Source organism: Nycticebus coucang, chromosome 3, assembly GCF_027406575.1.
Source record: "Nycticebus coucang isolate mNycCou1 chromosome 3, mNycCou1.pri, whole genome shotgun sequence".
Taxonomy (NCBI): domain Eukaryota; kingdom Metazoa; phylum Chordata; class Mammalia; order Primates; family Lorisidae; genus Nycticebus; species Nycticebus coucang.
The window spans coordinates 150,933,663-150,955,993 of NC_069782.1; the positions used below are offsets into that span (position 1 = coordinate 150,933,663).

A 22,331-nucleotide genomic window follows, 5' to 3' on the forward strand; every position below is an offset into this window, starting at 1 on the left:
AGCTTAGTTTACATGAACTTGGGTTAATTACAGTATCATTTGCATTGTGATTTTAAAATTTTTCCACCCTTTAAGTAACAATGACAGTTCCAAAACAACCCTGTAAACTATGAGAATGGAAGGGAACCCAACTCCAGGAATTACTACCCAAATGTTAGTGAAAGCCAACCCCTTAGTCTTGAATACTCCTCCCCTCTATTAGTAAGACTTCAAAAGGCTGAAAACAACTTCCTTCTGGTATAGGGGCTCTTTTTTTTTTTTTGAGACAGTCTTACTTTGTCACCCTCAGTAGAGTGCTGTGCTGTCACAGCTCACAGCAACCTGAAACTCTTGGGCTTAAGCGATTCTTTTGCCTCAGCCTCCTAAGTAGGCTGCCCGCCACAACACCCAGCTGTTTGTTGTTGTTGTTACAGTTGTCATTGTTGTTTAGCAGGCTCTGGCCAGGTTTGAACCTGCCAGCTTCGGGATATGAGCCTCGTAACCACTAAGCTATGGGCGCCAAGGCTATAGGGGCTCTTTTTGATCCTGCCCAATCTCCTCTCTCTCTCTTTTTTTGTACTTTTACTTTTGCTTTAAATAAAAGCAGCTTGCTTTGGCTTACCTGATGAGTCCTGAAATTTTTTTCTTCTGACCTTCACGAAGAACCTGAAAGAACCTCCTCCCGGAGCTCAAGAGGATAGTAACATTCTGGGAGCTGGGGCAGAACTCAGCCGTGTGGCCCCAGGGAGCTTGGTCAGTACCACGCGCTAACCGATTGTGCCACTGGAGCACTGGGAGCTTGCACTTGCTGCCTTGTGAATGTCTTTATGCCCAAAGGACCATGACAATAACTAGCAAAAAAAAAAAAAGAATTATGATAGGTGGAGAGAGAGAATGTGGAAGAAAGTGAAAAGCTTTATGTTTTAACAACAGCACTTTATGTTACAAAACAGCACTCTTTATCTGCTGTGTGAACAAGGGGCCTGCATTTCTATTTTGCACTGGTTCCCGCAAATTTTGTAGCTGGTCCTGCCACCTGAGTAGGAAGTCGGCAAATCTTCAGTTTGGTTCCAGTCTGCAGATGGGCCACCCTTCCACTGCTCTCCCCTACTGACCTAGGTTGGTCTACTCTTTTGAGCAAGTTCTTAGGTGGTGACATCCCCATCAACAATTCTTCTATGACCTGGCTTGGTTGTCCTTACGCGGTGTACAAGTTCGATGGCACCATTTCTTATTGGGTATGTGAGATGTGCTCTTTTCTCCATTGCATATTTTTTAAAGAAAAATGAAAGGTTAGCATAACTGTTTCCAGAAGACACAGTGAATCACTCAGTTGAGTTGCAGCCAGTTGCTGCGACATAAGACTTTGAAGCAACCTTTAAGCATCGCAGGACCAGCCTGGCAGCTCCAGCCCTGACAGTGAGGGTGCTGGGCTACTGGGCGGATGAAGTGGGTTCTGCAGATTCAGCAACAAAAATATTTTTGTAACTCAGGAGCACTTTATACTTTTCAAAGGAGAGAAAGAAGTAATTGGCCTGGCTCATTAGGTTGAAAACCATTGCCGGTTTTTCCTTTCGTTTCAGTTGTATTGGTTTGTTTTAATTCTTTTCTCTCTGAGCTTCAGGGAATGAGGCTAAACAAAGTGAGGACCTAAGGGCTACTGGGCAGAACTCCTGAACAGAAGCTGAAATATTGATGGGTCATTGCTTTCTGTGGTCCTCTCTAGAGCACTGTTGGCCAGGCCTCATCTGGAGACTTCCAGGAATCCCCTGTCTTCCAGCCGCAGAGTGTGCAGGGATCGTCTTGCCCCACTAGGGAGTTGTATAAAAAAGGGTTGATTAAGGACCTGGGTGCCTGTTTTGATCTTACCCATTTTACTACTGTCTGTGCATAGATTTTTTTTTTTTGTAATTAACCAGATCTTCGGGACAGAACCCTACATGTCAGAGCAGAGGTGAATGTTGGGTATTACCAGGCTCAATTCCCTTATTTTGGAGGTGGTGAAACCAAGACCCAGGGAAGCCTATCAAGCGGTCTGTGTCTCAGAGTGAGTTAATATAGGACCAAGACCAGACCCAGACATCCTTTTGCCTGGGACAGTGTTCTCACAGAGTATGTGGACGCGGTAGAGGCTGTGTGTGTGTCTGTGTGTGTGTGTGCACGAAGCCCACACATGTTTTGTCTAAGTCTTTACTTCTGCCCCACCTTAGTTGATGCTGGACAATCAGCCCAGGGCATCCCTCAGTGCAGGCCCAGCTTTTCTGCCCTGGGGGAATCCTGGCCATTTTGATCCATTCATGGCCCAGATGTGGTGCCTTGGAAGCTGAAGCTGGGCGCACAGGCTGCCTCCACTCCCTCCCTCAGGGTCCCCAGGACTGGTCTCTGGTCTGATTTTCCCTAAACCCCCCCATCGTCTTGCCCTGTGCGCTGCCCACTCCAGTCGCCTGACCCTGGGGGATGACCCTGGGCACAGAGAGCTCTTTCCTCACGGGCCGGCCCTATGCCCAGAGCATCTGGGTGGTGGGTGTGGGCTGGTGTGGAGCACCTGGAATGGAGGTGGGGGGAGGGCACCAGTCACCTGTGTGGGGGGCTTCAGACCCCTATCAGCAAACCGGGCATGCAGCTGTCCTGCCAGCAGCACTCGGTGGGGGTCGCGAAGGCTAAGAAGCTGCGGGTAGACACAGAGCACCCGCTCCGGGAGTGGCTTTCCTGCCTGGGTCGGTCTCTCCCCCATCACCAGGATCTTGCTCTTACTACCACAGACTGCTGGAATTGTCGCTTTCCCTTTAAGCTGATTTCTCCTCCTGCTCTTAGCCCCCAAAAACTTCATGAAGGAACAACACTTACTAGAGTCCTTTCTAAGTGCTCTTAGGTGCTGGTGTTGTTACCGGAATTTCTTTTTTCAGTAGATCCTTGGTCTTGGGGATTTGAAGAATGAACTCAGGGACCGCAGATCAGTGGTAAGATAGGATTTTATTAGACAGAAAGGAATACGGAAGGAGTAAAAAGTACCAGAGCTTCTGGACGGAAGGACCAAAAAGCACCAGAGCTTCTGGCAGAGGAAGGCCCCAATGGGGACACTCCTTGTGGGTCCTTTGTCTCGGGGTATAAGGTCTTGAGAATTACATTTGGCCAGGACTTGGTACATGGAAACACTTTTTCATTGTTATTGAGTGTTTTTGACAAATGCATGAGGGCAGTCCCTCTAGCTCAGGGCAAAAGATCAGGGCATTCCCTTTGTGAAATTGCCCTACCTGTGGGCAGGTTTAGGAAACTGGGATCCCCTGTCCAGCCTTGAATGGAGGAGCCCTGGATCAGTATGAAGATAATCACTTTACAGTGAACTATTCTCCCTGTGCTTTGGGGGATGCTCATGGCTGTCCACCCTGCAGCCTTCTTCCCTGCTGGCAGAGCCTTGGGTTGGTTTTAGGCCCACACCATCCCTGAGGGGTCTGAGGCAGTGACATGGCCATGTTCCCCTCACCAAAGAGTGGTTGAGGATAACCTGTGACCCATGAGGAGGAGCGTGCCAAGGCACTTCTGGAATTTATTTGCTCTTCAGAAGAGACATATTTCCATGGGCATTGTCATGTCTGGACATGGTGTCTGGAATGGTGGTGGCTATCTTGTGAGGATGAGAATGTGCTGAACTTGACTGGACAGAGAGAAGGAAGGAGCCTCATTCTCAAGCCTGTTGTTGGGGCTCTGAAGTTACCCACCGTGGCACCAGCCTATCTGTGGGCAGGTGGACACATACTCTGTTTTAAGTTAGTTTTTTTGGTACTCGTAGCTGGAAATACCCTAATGGATACACACAAATCATTTTTAGTGCTTGTTACATGTTTAGCCCTCATAGAAGTTTCTGGGCTGAGCTGCTGGTGGCAGGGGAGGGAGGTTCTGTCTCTTCTTACTGCCCGTCCCGTGACTGCGTCTCTGCCCATCAGACGAAGCCTGGAGAACAGGGATGGATTTCTTTGATCTCCGTGTGGCCTGCACCACATGCATTGGGGATACTCAGGGAATGTGTTGAAAACAATTCTCTTTCATGCAGGCGGTTAAGAGAACTGGTGAAATGGTGAAAGCAAGGCAGCCAGCCCTGTTTTCGTTGTTTGTTGTAATCTACACAAACCACAGGAGTCTTCCTTAATCGTGCTGTGGAACGCTCTCTTCCGAGTTTTAGCATTAAATCTACTACGTGGTTAATGCCTGCCCATGGCGAGTATTTAGTAGTTTACTGTGTAGACCCGGGGAGAAGGCACAGATCTGCTGACCCTCTCACCTGAGCTGCTCTGCACCTGCCTGAGCTTACAGCCTGCTGTTGGATCTGTGTGCTCTTAAAGTCCTTCTCCCATGAGCTCTGTTGTGAGGACACCCTTTCACTTTTGTGAGTCACATGCAAGCTGGGGGAAAGGGGACATTTTTCATACCCCATGTCCTTTCTCTTCTGGCCCCCTGGGATCCCCCTTCCTAAGATCATGAGAATTGGTGTATGACAGGTTCACTGTAGAATTTCTGTTGTCGCAGGACTTGGCCCAAACACAAGCTCTGGGCTCTCCAGATAGGGCATGGGTCTCCGTCTGGGCTCTGAGACGTGTATCCCTTAGGTTTGCATTTGCCACCTTGCTGTTTTTGTGCACATGCCCAGTTTGTATTTTGTTTTCCCAACAGTGTGAGAATCTGGCGTGAGCACTGGGCCCCAGATGCACCCTTCCCCCCCACCCCCTTTCCGTTGTCTTCTCCTCTGTGGTGGAAGATGGATGTTTGCCTCGGCTACTTCCAGGCACACTGCAGGGCTCCAAGGAAATGCTGAAGTGGCCCTAGAGGAAACGGGAATGGCACCGTCAAGATGACTGTGGCTGATGCCACTTCAAAGGCAGACTCAGACAGAGCGTCTATACCAGGAGCCTGGAGATGCTTTGATGTGGGCAGCATGAGAACCAGCCTGTGGACAGCAGAGAGGGATGTTAGGACCCTGCAGGGTTTCACGGCCTCTGCAAGTCAAGGTTGCAGCATTGCTGTGTGTTTCCAGCCGAATCTGCAGCGGATCTCCCCAGACCCCCCTGTGGAGCGAATGTCTAGACAGCTATGGAATTAAGTGCTCAATTACCAAGTAGGAATGTGTCCAGCAGAGGTATAGCTGCCAAGCAGACAGCCCGAGGTGGGGCTCACGGCTGGGAATGAGCACCCCTTGGGTCTGAAATGAGCCGAAGGGCTTGGCGCTCCTGCAGCTAGCCGGCACCTGCAGGGAGCTGTGGCCAAATGGCCCCCAAAAGGCAATTTGACCTCAGATACAGCTGTAAATCTGGCCTGGGTGACATCTCTGCAACATGTCATTCTCTTGCAAAGATTTCTGCCTGTAATTAGAATTCCAGGTTAATACATACTGGAAGTATAGGTCTGGGACCTGGGAAGCCTCTTCTCTTGTCTAGCCAGGCTGCTCACTGACTGTGAAGTATTCTCTCCATCTCTGAGCCTCAGTTTCCACATCTGTAATACAGGGGGAGCAAAATATACCCTAATTCCTAAGGTTGTCATGGAAGAGTTTTTCTTCTGGCAGCCAAAAGGCTCATTCCTTTATCAGAAATCCAGGGGTTATGATACTAGACCCTGCCGCCCCCATATGTATCTACTTGCTTCATGACCTAGGAAATGTTTGAAGGAATAAAACCGTGACGATGATGATTGGAGTTGCCCATCTAACCTGGAGTTACGTAGGTTTAACTAGTTGGCCACTTATGTGTCCATGTTTGGTCCTCTGTGTTCAAGAGAGGCTTGGTTCTTGTGACACTGGTGTCTACATTGCCCAAGCTCTGAGTGTGGTCACCTGAGCCAGGCTTGTTCACAGTGTGCTCTGGGCCCTGTGGTGGGCAGCAGACAATGTCCTTGAAGGCCTGGCCCTCCTTGGGAGTGGATGGCCAGTGTGCAGGCCCCCGGGTTTAGGGATCTCTCCCCTCTGTCCTCACAACTTCCGCCACAGTGATTTTTTTCTCCTGCATTCTCTGGGTCTAAGCTCAGACTATGGAAAGAAAAGCTGGACGGAGAGTTGCCTTTAGGACTTTCTGAGACACAGGGCCTAGGTCAGGCACAGGTGGGTGACAGGGATGTGAATGGGCTAAATGCAAATTGAAATCTCCATAGGGAAGCCAGGCCCATGGTGGTGTGTGCCCAAGTTTCCAGCTGGTCAAGAAGCTGAGGTGGGAGGATTACTTGAGCCCAGAAGTGCAAGTCCAGCACAGTGAGACCCTGTCTCTGAAAAAACAACCAAGAAAGCTCTCCACAACCAGTCCTGCCTCATCATTTTCTGATGTGGCTTTCAGTTTGTGGCTGAATGGAAGTGGGCTGGGCCCCCTCTCTTGGCTTTGAGCTGGACCTCCGGCCTTGCATCTCCATTTCTTTGGGCAGCCATGCTGCCCCAGCCTTGTCAGCCTGTGCCCTAAAGGCCTCCGAGAAAGACACAACTCTCCAGCCAGCCTGGTCCTGAAGAATGGCAGTGTCCCCAGCAGACCTCCCCGCGTGTGGCTGGGTGCACATAGGCAGCCCTGCTCCCGCCCCTTGCACACTGTGAGCACTGAGGTCATTCCTGGCAGGGGCTGCTGGCCCAGGCCCAGGGTAAACACGCTGTGCTTGCATCTGTGCTGCTGGCTGCCAGTGAGTTAGCGGTACATGGGGCTTTGGGGGGCCGCTTCCCCCCCCCAGTAGCCCTGCATGCTCCAGCCTCAGGGGACCCCAAGGGGAGAAGGTCACCATCCAGACAGAGCTGTGCTTCAGCTGGGTGATAGGAACTGGCTCGTGAAAGCATAACTGGCATGGCTCTCCTCACTGGGTTTGCACAGGCTTAGATCTTGATGCCAATAGCCATCACTTAGATGAAGCTGCCATGAGCCAGGCGGTTTTCAAAGAGCTGCCCAGATCTTAAGTCACTTCATTCTCACAGTAGACCAACAACACAGGTGTATACTTTCCTGGTAAGAAAACTGAGGACTTGAGTGGTTATAAGCTCAGGTCCAGATCTCAGTCGGGCAGCCTGGCCCAAGGTCTGCACACTTGACCATGGACATGCTATACTGGCCTAAAGGCCCAGCGCCTTCCCTTATGGAAGGGGGAAGCCTCGTCGTGTGGTTCTCCCCAGAGTCTCAGCCCCAGTGACTCTGGAGCTGGCTTTATTTTGTTGTGAAGAGTTGTTTGGGGCCCCTAATTCTATTTGGCCCTTGGAGGGTATTGGGCATCAGGGCTTCTTGGGCTGGGGAGCAGAGGTGGGTGATGGGGATTTCTTTAGGAGAAGAGACAGCCCACATCTTGGGTCTCAGTGTCTCAGGCCTTGGTGTCCCCACCCTCTATCCTCACCCTTTGCCAGCATTGCCCTGCCGTAGGTGCCCACTAACCAAGTCTGTGTGATCCCAGCCGGCATAGCTCTCTGCACTCTAGGTCTAAGGACAGGTGTGTGTATGATAGGGGGATGAGCTTGGCAGGTTGCACTGCCTACCCCAAGGTGAGTGCTCATTCTATCCTTCCTTGGGGCCCAAAACCCCAAACCCATTTTATCACCTCTGTCTCCTGGCCTTGAGGTTTCAGAGTGAGTCGCCGACAGCTTCAAGATATGATAGACCTCCAAGTGGTTTCCAGTGACCTTCACATGGTTTCCTTAACTTGTAGCTTTGATGTTTGCTTGTGATGTGTGGGTCACAGTAGGATGAGAATTGTGGATGTTAGTCCTGAGCTGCTTCCCCTGCTGGGGAAGTGAATTTGAATGAATGGCTTCTGTCACTGTCCCTGTCCCCACTTGGCACTCCATGGGATCTGTGCCTTTATCCCTTGGGTTCAGTTAAATGCACTCAGCAGCCCCAGCTGTTGTGCTTCCAGGGCAAGCTGCCGGTCCTGTTGCTGGGCCGTTCCTCGGAGCTGCGGCCGGGAGAGTTCGTTGTCGCCATCGGAAGCCCATTTTCCCTTCAAAACACAGTCACCACCGGGATCGTCAGCACCACCCAACGAGGCGGCAAAGAGCTTGGGCTCCGGAACTCGGACATGGATTACATCCAGACTGACGCCATCATCAATGTGAGCCTTTGTCCCTGCCACCATTGGGGTTGGGGTGGGGTTTGGCCGGAGGACTGGAGTCAGCACAGGTTTTTATCCTCCAACTTCTTTGCAATCTGCATGAAGTAATGGAAGTAGAGCAAACCATGTGTCAGCAGCAGAGCCCAAGCCACACAGGGGTTGGGTGAGGAGATCCGAGCTGCGTGATGCTGGGGCAGGTGCACAACCAGCCCAGGGAGAAGCTGCTCAGCTGCTTCTGGGTGACCACACTGGGCCTCTGGGCTTCATTTACCCTGTATGGCACATCCCAAACTTATTTTTTTCTTGAGAGAGAGTTTCACTCTGTCATCTTGAGCAGAGTGCAGTGTGGTGTCATAGCTCACAACAGCTTCAAACTCTTGGGCTCACAATTCCTCTTGCTGCGGCCTCCCGAGTAGCTGGGACTATAAACATCCACCACAATGCCCAGCTAATTTTTCTATTTTTAGTAGTGACAGGGTCTTGATCTTGCTCAGGCTATTCTCAAACTCCTGAGCTCAAGGGATCCACCCACCTCGGCCTCCTAGTGTGCTGGGATTACAGGTGTGAGCCACCACACTCAGCTCCAAAACTTACTGCAAATTGTTAAGATTATTTTTATGCAGCAAATTTAGGTCGACAGGAATACATCTCAGGGAAGAATCACAGCCCACAGTCTAGGCCCATGCTCAGGAATCAGACAGGTGGGGAAGTAGATTGGACCATGTTACGACATGAACATGTAACCTTCCCATTTCTGTTTAATTGCAGTATGGAAACTCAGGAGGCCCGTTAGTAAACCTGGTAAGAACCTTTAATACCTGTGTATGTTATTTGTTCATTTTTATCTGTGGACATGCTGTCTTTTTAAAAAATGTTTTTGCTTTCTTTTCAAACCTGAGCTTGTCAGAGCATGCTATCTAATTCTTTTAAAGTGCGCTCTGTGAATGTACTGTGTCCTTGTAAATTATCCTACTGATCTTTTCTGGAAAGAGTAAGGCATGCTGGAGTGGAGGATTGGAAATCTCATGCCAGGGGACAGACGGGCCTTTCAGAGTTACAGGTAAATGCTGTGAAGTTCAGGCCCAGTGCAGGAGTCAGCAAAGGCACAGGCCTTCAGGTTGAAGGTGTCACCATTGCTGACTTGTCACAGAAATGGATCTCATCCAAATTAGGTCTCTCCTGGTCTGCCAGGGGAGCTGGCTGGGCTCATCTGAACTCCTTCCCTTGGCCAGGAACCCTCCCTGAAGGCCTGGCTGGAATGAGGAGGAGTTGCCCACCCACAAAGATTTCATTTACGTCTATGCTGAATAGTTCAGCAAAAAAAATGAAGCCTTGGAATTTCAGAGGGAGCCAGAGGGCAGCTCTGGGGTCATTTATACACAATGGCACTGAGGCCATCTTAGCAAGGCCCAGGATGCTGGTGCCTCTTAGACTGTCCCTGAGTGTCAGGGACTGAGATTTCAGAGCCCATGAGAAGTGTATGAGGCGAGATTTAGACTCTCCTGGCAGCTGTCCCTTCCCAGTGGAGAAAACGAGGCACAATTGTGCACCCCTGCTCCACGGGTGTGGTGGGGTTGCTGCCTGAATAGAGAAGCATGTCACCCCCAGGCTCTACAGTTGTTTCTGCTTGACATCAGCAAAGTCATCTTACGATCATTGGAAATGGGAGCAGCACAAGGTGTGGGCAGCCTCCTGAAGGACCCATGGGTTTTAGAAATGCATTCCTTGTGAAAGGAGCAAATAGTGTAAACTTTGAAACTGAGCTTTATGGCGAGGTGACCACTGTGTGCTGACCTAGAGTGAGTGTTGATTCCTCCATGGCTGAACCTGGCATGCGCTGCCCAGCCCTGAAGCTGCTCACTGTCTTCCCCTGGGACATTCTCCCTTCATTCCTCCCTTGTTCTCTGAAATAGCTCAAAGACATTTTTCATATGAATTCTCTGCTCTATTTTGACACCCATCTGCCAGTAAACCTTCACGATTCAGTAAGCTGTATCCTCCTTGCTTTTCAGGATGGTGAAGTGATTGGAATTAACACTCTGAAAGTGACGGCTGGAATCTCCTTCGCAATCCCATCTGATAAGATTAAAAAGTTCCTAACTGAGTCCCATGACCGACAGGCTAAAGGTAAAGCAAGGTGCACACAACCTCCAGGGCTCTGGAGGTTCTAGCTTGTAGCTCAGCTGCCTCTTGGAAATCTAGGGAAGAGAAAACGGGCAGGCTCCTATGCCAGGCAAGCCATCCTCTATCAAGAAGTAAAAGGAATGTATGTTATTAGGCCCCTGGTAACAGATGGACACAGATGTTTATTCTTTTTTCTGCTGCGATTTGGAAATTTCACATCCACAATTCTAGGTGGTATCTGTACGATAGTTCAATTAATTGTTCTTTTATTTCATTTAAAGCCTTTGTCCTATCAGGTAGGAATTATTAGGCCTATTTTGCTGATAAGAAAGCTTGAGATTCAGGGAGATCATTCATTCTACAAATGTTTATCAACCCATCCACTGGCATAGCAGGGGCCCTTGCAGAAATGATGTTCATGTTCTGCTGGGGCAGGGGGACTGACAGTGAACAAAATAATAAAATAATATTGTGCGAGTAAATAAGTGCTCTCAAGAAAATGAAGCAGAGTGGCTGGCTAGGGATAGACTAGGGGGCAGCTAGTGGAGACAGAGTGGCCAGGAAGCATCTTCTAAGCTGAGGTCTGAGTGAGAAGGCGCCAGTGGGCAGTGGCTTTGACATAGCCTAGCCAAGAGCATCAAGCCCTGGCCTCACAGTGTAGCCCGGCAGATTGGGCCCCTGGCTCCTGGTGTCCTCTGCATATCCGCTAACTGGGCTGACCTTCTGTGTGCTTTTGTTGTCGTACAGGAAAAGCCATCACCAAGAAGAAGTATATTGGTATCCGAATGATGTCGCTCACATCCAGGTGGGTAAACGAGATGTATGTCTGTGTCTTTAGTTTCAGTAAACCTGAACTTTAGAAGGCGCTCAAGGCCATCTATGAAAGAGAAACCTTATGCTGCCTTAAGACGTCTCAGTTTCTACTTAAAATGAAATAATGCTGGAAAGAGCACTGGCTGCTAGCCTTCTGTTTCTTTGTGCTGAGCTGATTTGCCTCATTTGCAGCAGGCCCTCCCATCTAGAGCATTCCTCCCTCCTCTTTGAAGATAGGCCTGGACAGACACAAGGGGGTGGGTGGGTGGTTCACTCTGGCTCATGCCTGCCTTTCCCCACATGTTCTGTGGAAGCCCACATTCTGGGAGTGCCCCCAGAGCACCTGCCTTTCACTAGCTCTGCAGCACGTGGGCTGTGCCTCTGGGAATGCCAGGTCAGGCCCAGCACCAGGGAGTGAATGACCGAAGGGCTTGTTTTCCCTGAGCTGGTGGAAGTTGGAGCCAGGGTTTGGCAGGCTGGTGACATCCTGGTGTTTTAACACAGACGAAAAACTCAGGCGTAATCTTACGAGTTCTGGTAATAGACTCAACTGGCGTGGCTAAAACTGTGATAAAGAACAGAATATACAACAGATTTACTAATGTGCCAGGTAGTATAATGAATGAATTATTAACTAATTATTGAAATATTGCTCTATTTTGACACACATTATGAATTGTGGTAGCTTTCTTAGCACTCCAGAAAATGGAGTGATTTGCTAAGACTGACGTCAGTAGCTATTTACCTTTGGAATTAGGAGAGATAGGTGTAGGGTAAGACATTAGCCCTGGGTCTTGCTTCCTGGGTTCTCGGCTCTCATATTTTCTTGTTTGTGACCTTGGAAACAACTTGACCTCTGAGTGCCTCAGTTTCCTTGTCATAGCAGTGCTGGCATCCTGGGTGTATAGCCAGGCTTGGATCAGTGAGTGTCAGGGGACACTAGCCCCCACTTATCACATGCTTACTCTGTGTCAGGCACTGGGCCAATCACCTTACTGAGATGACCTCATCCCATCCTTAGAACAGCCTGTGTTGTAGAGTACTGTCACTACACACGGGAGCAAATGAAGACAGAGAGAGGTTAAGTAACTGTCCGAGGTAACACCTGCTAGAAGGTAGCAGAGCTGGGGCTGCAAATAAGCTGCTGTTAATGAATCAAGTAATAATAATAATGATTGAAACACTTGATTCACCCTTGCTGTTAATCAAGGGTGAATCTGATCAGTTTTAAAGTAGAATCATTCAGGTGCGAGTGGCTCACATCTGTAATCCTAGCATTCTGGGAGGCCGAGGTGGGCAGATGGCTTGAGCTCAGGAGTTTGAGACCAGCCTGAGTAAGAGCGAGACCCCGTCTCTATAGAAAAATAAGAAGAAAAATTAGCCGGGCATGATGATTCATGCCTGTAGTCCTGTCTACTTGGGAGACTGAGGCAAGAGGATCACTTGAGCCCAAGAGTTTGAGGTTTCTGTCAACTACGGTGATGCCACGGAACTCTACCCAGGGTGACAGGGTGAGATTCTGTCTCAAAAAAATCAAAACTCCTGCAGGAATTTTATATTAGACTCAGGCACAAGAAGGAGATGGGTAGGGCTGAGTCTGGGACGAGGAAGGCTCATTGTCACTTAGCTAACGGGGTGTATTTTCTCCTGAGCAGCAAAGCCAAAGAGCTGAAGGATCGGCACCGAGACTTCCCAGACGTGCTCTCCGGAGCGTATATCATCGAAGTCATTCCTGATACCCCAGCAGAAGCGTGAGTTACAGTCATTTTCCCTTTTCCAAATATTCCTGTGGTTCCTGGGGGCAGAGTGGAGGGAGCGAGGTTCCTTTTTTATGGCCTGAGATGATTGTATTGGTCCTTGACAAACACAGTTGGACAGCTCAGGACTCATCCACAGTGGGGTGCTCTCTACCTTCGTAAGTCCTCGCTCCACTAGGGCCACCCAGGTGGGAAGAGCAGGCATGAATTCATGATGATGCCTGATTGGGGAGAGAGGTAAAGGAGCAGTGTCCCCAAGACCTCCAGCAGTGATCCCATCCTAAGCTTTGGGACTTACCTCATCCTGGAATCTTCTTGGGTTGTATCTATTACTGGTTAGGCTTTATCTGTCAATACCTCTGGAAAAATAACTCAAGTGCCATTAAAGAAATGTGAGAAGCAGCAGCTCCCCCAACCCTTTGTCACCTGTGTTGACATTCTATCCACAGAGAAATGCTAGACCAGGAACCAGTAAATAGGCTCTGGGGGGCAGGGGGGCGGGCTGGATCTGGCCTGCTGCCTGCTTTTTTTATGGCCTGTGGGCTAAGAATGCATTTTACATTTTAAAACGATTAAAAAAAAAATCTCCAAATAAGAATAGTGTTTTGTGACATGAAAATTATATGAAACTAAAATTTCAGTGTCCACTGAAATATTGTCTGTGGTGGCTTTTATACAACGACCTCAGAGTTGAGGAGCTCTGTCAGAACCCATAGCCTGGAATAGTTCCTGTCTGGTCCCTGAAATAGAATTTGCAGAGACTTGTGCTGGAGCTTTGAGGACCATGGCAGTGTCGTGATACTGTCCTATAAAAGAGGGAAAGTTACAGTGGCTACCCACCCATAGGAAGTGTTTCTGAACATTCTGTCCATCCCTGGAGGAATGCCTGTAGGAACTGCTTCTGATTTGTGACCTGTTATATGCCAGCTGGCCACAGTAACGCTACATGGTAGATGGTACCTGGTATATAGCCCCTCTAGGGTCAGTCTGTCATAGGGCCACACAAGGGCTGGTAAGCATTTCTGCAGTAGACACAATTGATGATTTAGCCTAAAAAAATCTTAAAAGGAAATGCAATCCACAGATGGTTTCCAGGGGTGAGGAACCTGTGGCCTTCTATTTAAAAAAAATCCTTTTATTTGTATTCATATGTTTTTGTCATCTTTTATGTTTTTATTTTATTTTTAAAACAAATTTAGGATTTGTTCTGTAAAATTTGGATTCAGTCAAAAGGGTGCACTGAAGGACCCAGGAATTCACTTTATTTATTTATTTATTGAGACAGAGTCTCTTGTAGCCCTGGCTAGAGTGCTGTGGCATCGTAGCTTACAGCAACCTCAAACTCCTAGGGTCAAGTGATCCTCTTGCCTCAGCTTCCCGAGTGTCTGGGACTATAGATGCCCACCACCATGCCTGGTTAACTTTTTTCATTTTTAGTAGTGATGGGGTCTTGCTCTTGCTCAGGATGGTCTCAGACTCCTGAGCTCAAGTGATCTTCCTACCTTGGCTTCACAGAGTGCCAAGGTAACAGGTATGAGCCACTGTACCTGACCTAGACTTTTAGGTTTTTAAATTGTGCCTCTGTCCATGTAAAGTCAGAGCAAGAGGAATGGAAATATGACCATTGTGGTTCCCTTTTGTTGCAGTGGTGGTCTCAAGGAAAATGACGTCATCATCAGCATCAATGGACAGTCAGTGGTCTCCGCCAATGACGTCAGTGACGTCATTAAAAAGGAGAGCACCCTGAATATGGTTGTCCGCAGGGGTAACGAAGACATTATGATTACGGTGATTCCCGAAGAAATCGACCCGTAGGCAGAGGCATGAGCAGGACTCCATGTTTCCCTCAAAGACTCTCCAGTGGACGACGCATGAGGACTCTGGGCTGGTGGCACAGGACACCCAAGACTTCTGACCACCATTTTGCTTGTTCAGCGGAAGCTCCCTGGCCAACAGAATTCTTCTCAATAGTTTGCAGGCAAAACAAATGTAATGTCGCAGATCCGCAGGCAGAAGCTCTGCCTTTCTGTATCCTATTGTGCTTTTTCTTGCCAGCTTGGGCTGTCCCTGCTTAGACAGTTGGCATTTGTCTCCTCCTCTAATTGAATCATCTTAGTCCAGCTAATGCAGTTGACACAATGCATAGATGGGAGGAAGGCCCTGTGGGAGCCGGAATGGGGCTGGGGGTTTTTATGCTTTCCTCCAAGTCAGCACCCGGAGAGGCTGACACACAGCGGAGACCACGGGTGGGTGAACGCTGGCTTCCGAGGAGGCCAGAATCGCCTCTTTTAGGAATCTCTCAGAATCGGAAGCACGATGACCTTGAGTTTGAGCTATTAAAATACTTGTTCATATGTTTATTCCTGGTGTGCTTCTTTTCCTTTCCTGCCAACAGCTGTTTGCCATCTTGAAACGATGACATCAGTGGGCTCCTCACCATACCACATTGCCCATGCAGCATCTCAGGAGCTGTCTCAAAATCATCTTACGGGATTCACCAGTGTGATGAATGACCATGCTTGGCCACGCTGGCTTTATGGACTAGGATTTGAGAATAGGTGCATTTGCATCCAGAGCTTTTCAAACGAGGGAGCGTCCGTCAACCCCATCTATCATGCAATCAACAGATTTTTCTGGGCCTCTGCACTGTGCCAGGAATTGCTAAGTGTGTGGGCCAGTCGAGGACAGATGCAGTGCCTCCCTCCCCAGGCCTTCAGTCGAGAGCCAGTCTCTTGTGGAAAGGGAGACAGTTTAGGAGATCAGGACACAATCCAAGAACAGGCCTATTGTAAGTCACCAGAATGCACGAGGCTACAGCCCATCTCAGATAACTGGGTTCTGAAATGAGAAATAGGCCTCAAACCTCAGAGAGTTTAGAGCAGGTCTCCCATCCATGTGTCCCCCAACAGGTGCTGCCTCAAGCAATTGTAGGTACCTTTATCTCCGTGAAAACTTTGCAAGAGTTTGAGAAGTTGGATCCAAGAAGACTATTGCAAAACTTTAGCTTGGAAGTTTGCACTGGCCTAGGTCCCTGTGGTGAGCACACGCCCAAAAGAGGGGGCTATTTATGCCAAGAGCAGAGGGCCTCATGCTTTCTAATTGTCAGCAGTCAAAAGGAGGGCCTTGGACAGGATGGAGGTTCAGTTCTCTAGACATGAGACCTTAATCAGCTAATAGATGGATAATGTCTGACTTGTAACTGGAGCGTCTGTGGAAGGCCAAAGGCCCCGGGTAAGTGCAGGAGCAATCCAGGTCAGCAGGGCCCTTGTCAGTGTGGACGCTGGGCAGCTGAGCAGCTTGTGGCTTGTTGCAACCCTGGTGTGGCCCTTTGCTCTCTGGTTGGATGACCTAGCAGAATCAGGAAGGAGCCAGTGAGGCCTTTGGCTCTGGGAGTGTGTTCTGCACTCCCTCCCTTCTCTGTGAAAGATGATGACTCAGATCTGTTTGTGGCTTCCATGGTGGATCCTGAGTGCATCCTCACTGGTTGGTGCCCAGGGCTGAAGTGCTGCCACAGGTGCAAAGGATGCCCTGGGTGGTACTGAGGTTAGAGCCAGCCCCGGCCTGAGTCCATCTCTTTTTCAGCCTGTTGAGCACTTGTGAGATCACAGATGGTTCTGCTGGAAGGACTACCTGGTAATGAACAAGCCTCTGTAAACACTCAGCAGCACCTCCCTGAAGGTCCACATGGCCTGGTCTAGCTTGAAGCCATTGGGACAGTCTGTGAAGAGTCAATAGTAGGACCTAGGAAGGACCTCATACACGGGCTTTGGACAGGAGGGTGAGCTCAGGGTGGGGGAGGAGAGGATCCCCAATTCTACATGCTATGCTAGTGACTCCCTCCTCTGACTACTGCTCTCCAAAGCACTCCAGGCAAGGTCCAATGCAGGGAGTGCCCCCCGATCATGGCTTCAGTTCTTAGCCCTGGGTGTCACTAATCATGAGGCCAGGGAAAGTCCCTTACTGCCTCTGAGCTTCTGGGTCCTCATTTTTAAAAAGCAACCAGCGGCCAGCATGGGCACTTCCTTGGGTCTGAGTTCGAGGACTCAGGGAAGGACATGCAGGTCACCAGCCACACACTCAAGCTCTGTCATAACCAGCACCATCATTGCTACCTTCTGTCACTCCTTGGTGCCACTGGAATGAATACAGATGCTTCTAAGCTCATGCTAAGCTTATGTCGTGATAAACTCACTGTAAATTAAAAATATTATAAGTAAAAAATGCTTTTATAATAAGACATCATAGCTTAGCCTAGACTACTTTAAATGTGATCAGAGCACCTGCATTTGCTTAACATTGGGCAAAATCATCTAATACATGTACAAAGACTATTTTATAGTAAATTGTTGAAAGCTAATGTGATTTATTGAATACTGTACTGAAAGTGAAAACCAGAATGGTCGATGGGGATTCAAAGTATAGTTTCCACCAAAGGCATATTACTTCCACACCAGAACCATCCTAAGCTAGGGACTTCTGAACTTTGTATTCAGCATGCATTTTAGCACTTGGGGAAAAAGAAGTGCCCAGAACTAGCAAGAGGAAGGGCCAGATCCATCCCACAGTCACCTCTGCCTACTGTCCTTGTAATTACTATGTAGGTCTTGTACTCCATGAGACAATGAGAGTAATGGCACTTTGAGTTTAAATACCACTGATTTGTGAATGCCAACGAGACTGTGAAGTTCTGATGACTATCTTACCTCCTTCTCTCTTGAGTCTTCAAAGACATTATCTGGCCTGACAGGCCATACTTTCATCAGAGATGTCCCTGAATAAGGTCCCCAAATCACCCTGTGGTGTGTCTGCCCCAAGGTGGGCAGATCTCTCTCTCATTTTGAGCCCTTGGGAAATGCTTGGGGGGGGGGGTCAGACCACGTGGTCCCAGCTCATAGAAAAGCACCTGACTGCACAGCAAGTCCCAGTCCAGAAATCAGATCTCCCACATGCTGGACACCCCTCAGAAGGGCCCCACCTTTTCAGGCCACTAGGCCTGGTTCTGGAAGAGCCCATGTGGGCTGTCACCCCCTCTATGTCCTGCTCACTGCTATCCCTACCCACTCTCGACTGGGAGGCTGAGGGCCCTGGTGCTTTCATCAAGGTGTGGGTGGGGCACACCGAGGAGGCCTTTCTACCTTGGGAACTTTTAAAAATGATCATCTCAGTATAGGGTCCCTTTCAAGAATCAGCAAAGACCAAGTGAAATGCACTGACCAATGCAGTTTTAGTTTTAAAAATGCCTTTTTAATTTTACAAAGTGCCTTATACTCTTTCTGGAAATAGCTGTTAACTATGTCTCATTGGGTCAGGTAAGCTCTTGCACATCACCTAGGTCTCCTCCTCCTTGGCCAGCACCACCCACAGCAATAGTGTGCTGTATGTAGGTTACTTCACAGGTGAGGCAGGTAGTTAAGATCCCATTTTGCAGATGAGGACATAGAAGCACAATGCAGTTAAGTCATCAGCCTGAAGTCACACAGCAAGGAGGAAAGGTCACTGGCATGTTGGAACCCAGGGTATCTGGAGCCCTTTCTCTTAACCCATAGGCCATTTTCCCCTTTGTTTGAGGCCCAATGAAATAACTAAAGACCCACTTTTGACTGTGGAATAATTTTCTGTGGGCTCAACTCTGATGCATTGAAGTCAGCCCAAGGTAAGCTCAGTGTTTGGTTTGTGAGGATGATTTTGCAAGACCGAAAAGTTCATACCCTGTTTTATAGACATAGCCACTTGTTACAGGTCATGAATGCTGTGGGCAGTAAGAGAGAGAACCTGTGGGGACATTTCTTTCCCCATCACAATGCCCAGACTCTGTTAGTTCCCAGGTGCCAGGCCTGTCTCTGTGCCTTTGCCATTGTGTTATCCTCTGATGAGTTATTAGATCTGAACCACCAAGTCTGAAAGGATCCCCCACGTGCAAAACAAGCTTCATCATCAAAGGCCTTGCCCTGCTGCTGAGCATAGAGAACTCGTGCCAGAAGACTCAGGTAAGAGAAGGCCAAGTAATTATGTAGGACATAACTGAATCAGAAATGCCAGTGATCAAGATTCCTCAACTTCTAAGCTATTTTCTGCTTTATTATTCTTGTCCTTTCCCTCATGAGTTAATTGCACTGACTTCAGTTTGATGACTAAAATTGATAAATGTGGCATCCATATGAGCAGCTTCTGTACACCAATGCAAGCAGATCAAAGTGAAGGGGAGTTTGAAGAGAATGTTCCCTCAAGAGAGAGAGTTAGGGGCTTGTCAAATCAGTTTCTACTTTTAACTTCGGTCATGTACCTCTTCTTGTGCACTTTTATAAAGTCCCAGTTTTGCATCTGGCACTGTGTTGTGTCACCAACCATTTGAATTTCCAATGCACCCTAGTCAATGTTGCTGCCCCTCTTTTTAGGGAAGAAAATGTAAACTCAGAGAGGTGACTTTCCTTGTTCAGTGATCCAAAGCTACTAAGCAAAGCAGAGGGTGGAAACCAGGCTAGCTGCCTCCAGCACTTTCCACTGACTTCCACCGCAGTGGCCACTGTGCACCTGTCTGATGACCTAAGCAGAGTCTTGTAGTTGAGTGGTCTGGAGCTCCAAAGCCTGACTCCTATCCTGGATTTGTATGGAGAAGTGGGTAAATATTTGTCAGCCACAGTTCCTCTTCAGTAAAAATTATTTAAAGTGTATTAAACTGAAAATCCACAAAGAATAAAAATGCTTACAAGCATCTGGACAGAAAATGTATGTCCACCCAAACCTGCACATAGGAGTTTATGGCAGGCTTATTCATAATTGCCAAAAATTGGAATCATCTAAGCTGTCCTTCAGCAGGTAATGGAGAAACAAACTGCAATACATTCATGTAGTGGAATGTTATACAGTGATAAAAGGAGGTGAGCTATGAAGCCATGAAAAGACATGGAGGAAACTTAAATGCATATCGCTAAGTGAAGAAGCCAGTCTGAAAAGGCTGCAAATTGTATAATTTCAACTACAGATTGCATACACATTTTAAGAAAGGAAAAGACTCTATTAAAATTGTAATACTGAGGTGGCGCCTGTGGCTTAAGGAGTAGGGTGCCAGTCCCATATGCTGGAGGTGGCAGGTTCAAACCCAGCCCCGGCCCAAAAACCACAAAAAAAAAAATTGTAATACTCAGTACATACTGATAACAAAATATGAGGACAAGTCACATTTGAACACCTCTTATAATTGCAGAAGTTAAATATAACTTGAGTATTACAATTTTCATAGATTTTTCTCTTAAAATGTGTACACATTTCTTTGGCACCCTCTGTAAATGACACTCTGGAAAAGGTGAAATTATAGAGATGGTAAAGGATCAGGGTTTGCAGGGGTTAGGGGAAGAGTGGGATGAACATGTTGGGCAAAGAGTGCCCTTATTTTGTATGATACTGTAATGGTGGACACATATGTTTGTCAAAATCCATAGAATATATAACACCAAGAATAAACCCTAATGTAACTCTGGACTTTAGGCAATGATGATGTGAGGGTCCACATTCATCAGCTGTAACTGGTGTGCCTCTCTGGTAGGGAGGTTGGTAATGGGCGACTCTGGGAGGGTGGGCAGGAGCATATGGACACTATCTCTACTTTCTGTGTAAATTAGCTGTGAAGCTAAAACTGCTCTAAAACAAAGTCTACTCATTAAAATGTTTTTAAAAAACTGAACAATATGAGTCTCAAAATCAAGCCATAAAGCCTGAGGCAGTGCCTACCTGACCCAGAAAAAGACCCTGTGATAGTCCCCCAGTGGGGCCCATATTGGCCCAGGTTGCAGATATAAGTCAGGTAGTCCTGGGCAAAGGTGAGCCGTGAGAACGTCCCAAAGAAAGGGACTCTCTTAGAAGGTTCAAGCCTGAAATGGAAGTAAGAAATCCTATTGCAATTGCCAGAAATGTGGCAGACAGCTTCCATGTGGCTCCCACATGGCTTCAAGCTGCATTCCTCCCCACTTGCCCTGCCAGCTCTTCCCAACACCATTCTCTTCCCATGAGAGAAATGTATGTTCCCAGGAAAGGAAATCTGTTCTTAACTAATGTAGCTGGGGGGCTGTGATGAGATAGACACACACACTGTGCCTCAGGTGATGTGGCCCCATGAAGTGTCTCCCCTCCCGTAGGCCTCTTCCCGTGTGTTTCCATACCCTGGTACAGAGACCCCTCTCCTGTGGTGGGGTGCAGGGCAGTGGCCTTCCTGTGATGAAGACCAGAGCTGCCTCTTCTCCATGCAGCTGCCATCACCTGCCTCCTGGGCTCTGGGGTGGTGCCTCTTGCCTCTGAGCACTAGCTACCTGTCCCAGGTACACCTGCCTGGCTGTCCAGTGCTCCTCCCTACCTTTGTTCATCCCGCCAAGCCCTTTGGTTGATGCTCAGGCTGCTAAATCTGGTACAACCTGGTCCCTGCTGGCATAGGGCCCCTCCGGTAACTGGCTCATTTTGTAACCCACGATCTCCTCTTTGTCTGTGAGTGTGATGGTTAATTTATGTGTCAGTTTGACTGGGCTAAGGGTTGCCCAGATGATTGGGAGAACATTATTGCTGGATGTGTCTCTGAGGGTGTTTCTGGAAGAGATCAGCATTTGGATCAGGAGATAGAGTGAAGAGAATCCACCCTGACCCCTGAAGGTGGGCACCACGAAGCCTGTGGAGAGAATAAAAAGGCATAGGAAGGGCAGATTTTCTGTTTCTGTTTCAGTGGTGACATCCATCTCCTGCCCTTGGACATCAGCACTCCTGGTGCTTCACGTTTGGGCTGGAACAAGAGAGTCTTTCCTGAGCCTCCAGTTTGCAGATGGCAGAATGTGGGAGTTCTCAGCTTCCATACTTACATGAACCAACTCTCATAATAAATCTCCTTTGCGTGTCTTCAAGTACGTCCTATTGGCTCTGTTTCTCTGAAAATTCTGAATAGTACAATTGCATTTGAGGCCCAGAACACTTAAAATATTTATTATTAGCTTAGGAGAGAAGGAAAAATCCCATTAAAAATTGTTACTGGGGGGGTCAGTGCCTGTGGCTCAATGAGTAGGGCACCAACCCCATATACCGAGGGTGGCAGGTTCAAACCCAGCCCCGGCAGAACTGCAACAAAAAATAGCTGGGCGTTGTGGCGGGCGCCTGTAGTCCCAGCTACTTGGGAGGCTGAGGCAGGAGAATTGCCTAAGCCCAGGAGTTGGAGGTTGCTGTGAGTAGTGGAATGCCATGGCACTCTACCAAGGGCAGCAAAGTGAAACTCTGTCTCTAAGAAAAAAAAAAAGAAATGAAAAAAAAATTGTTACTGAGGGGCAGTGCCTGTGGCTCAGTGGGTAGGATGCTGGCCCCATATACTGAGGGTGGCAGGTTCAAACCCAGCCCGGCCAAAATGCAACAAAAAATAGCCAGGCATTGTGGTGGGTGCCTGTAGTCCCAGCTACTTGGGAGGCTGAGGCAAGAGAATTGCCTAAGCCCAGGAGTTGGCAGTTGCTGTGAGCTGTGATGCCATGGCACTCTACCAAGGGTGGGTGACAAAGTGAGACTCTCTCTCTTAAAAAAATAAATAAATAAAAAATTGCTCCTGAGGGCGGAGTGTTGTGGCTCACACGTATAATCCTA

At 48.4% G+C, this 22,331-nt stretch overlaps 1 protein-coding gene across 1 annotated transcript in view; it reads left to right on the forward strand.

Annotated features, from left to right (window-relative positions):
- Positions 1-15,088, forward strand: part of HTRA1 (HtrA serine peptidase 1) — a 54,364-nt gene extending 39,276 nt beyond the window's left edge. Inside the window, exons 4-9 of the mRNA XM_053584227.1 lie at positions 7,840-8,034; positions 8,803-8,835; positions 10,047-10,161; positions 10,906-10,963; positions 12,627-12,722; positions 14,375-15,088. Of these exons, the coding sequence (XP_053440202.1) occupies positions 7,840-8,034; positions 8,803-8,835; positions 10,047-10,161; positions 10,906-10,963; positions 12,627-12,722; positions 14,375-14,543 (666 nt within the window). The 3' untranslated portion in view covers positions 14,544-15,088. The remainder of the gene's footprint in view (positions 1-7,839; positions 8,035-8,802; positions 8,836-10,046; positions 10,162-10,905; positions 10,964-12,626; positions 12,723-14,374) is intronic.
- Positions 15,089-22,331: the final 7,243 nt, after the last annotated feature.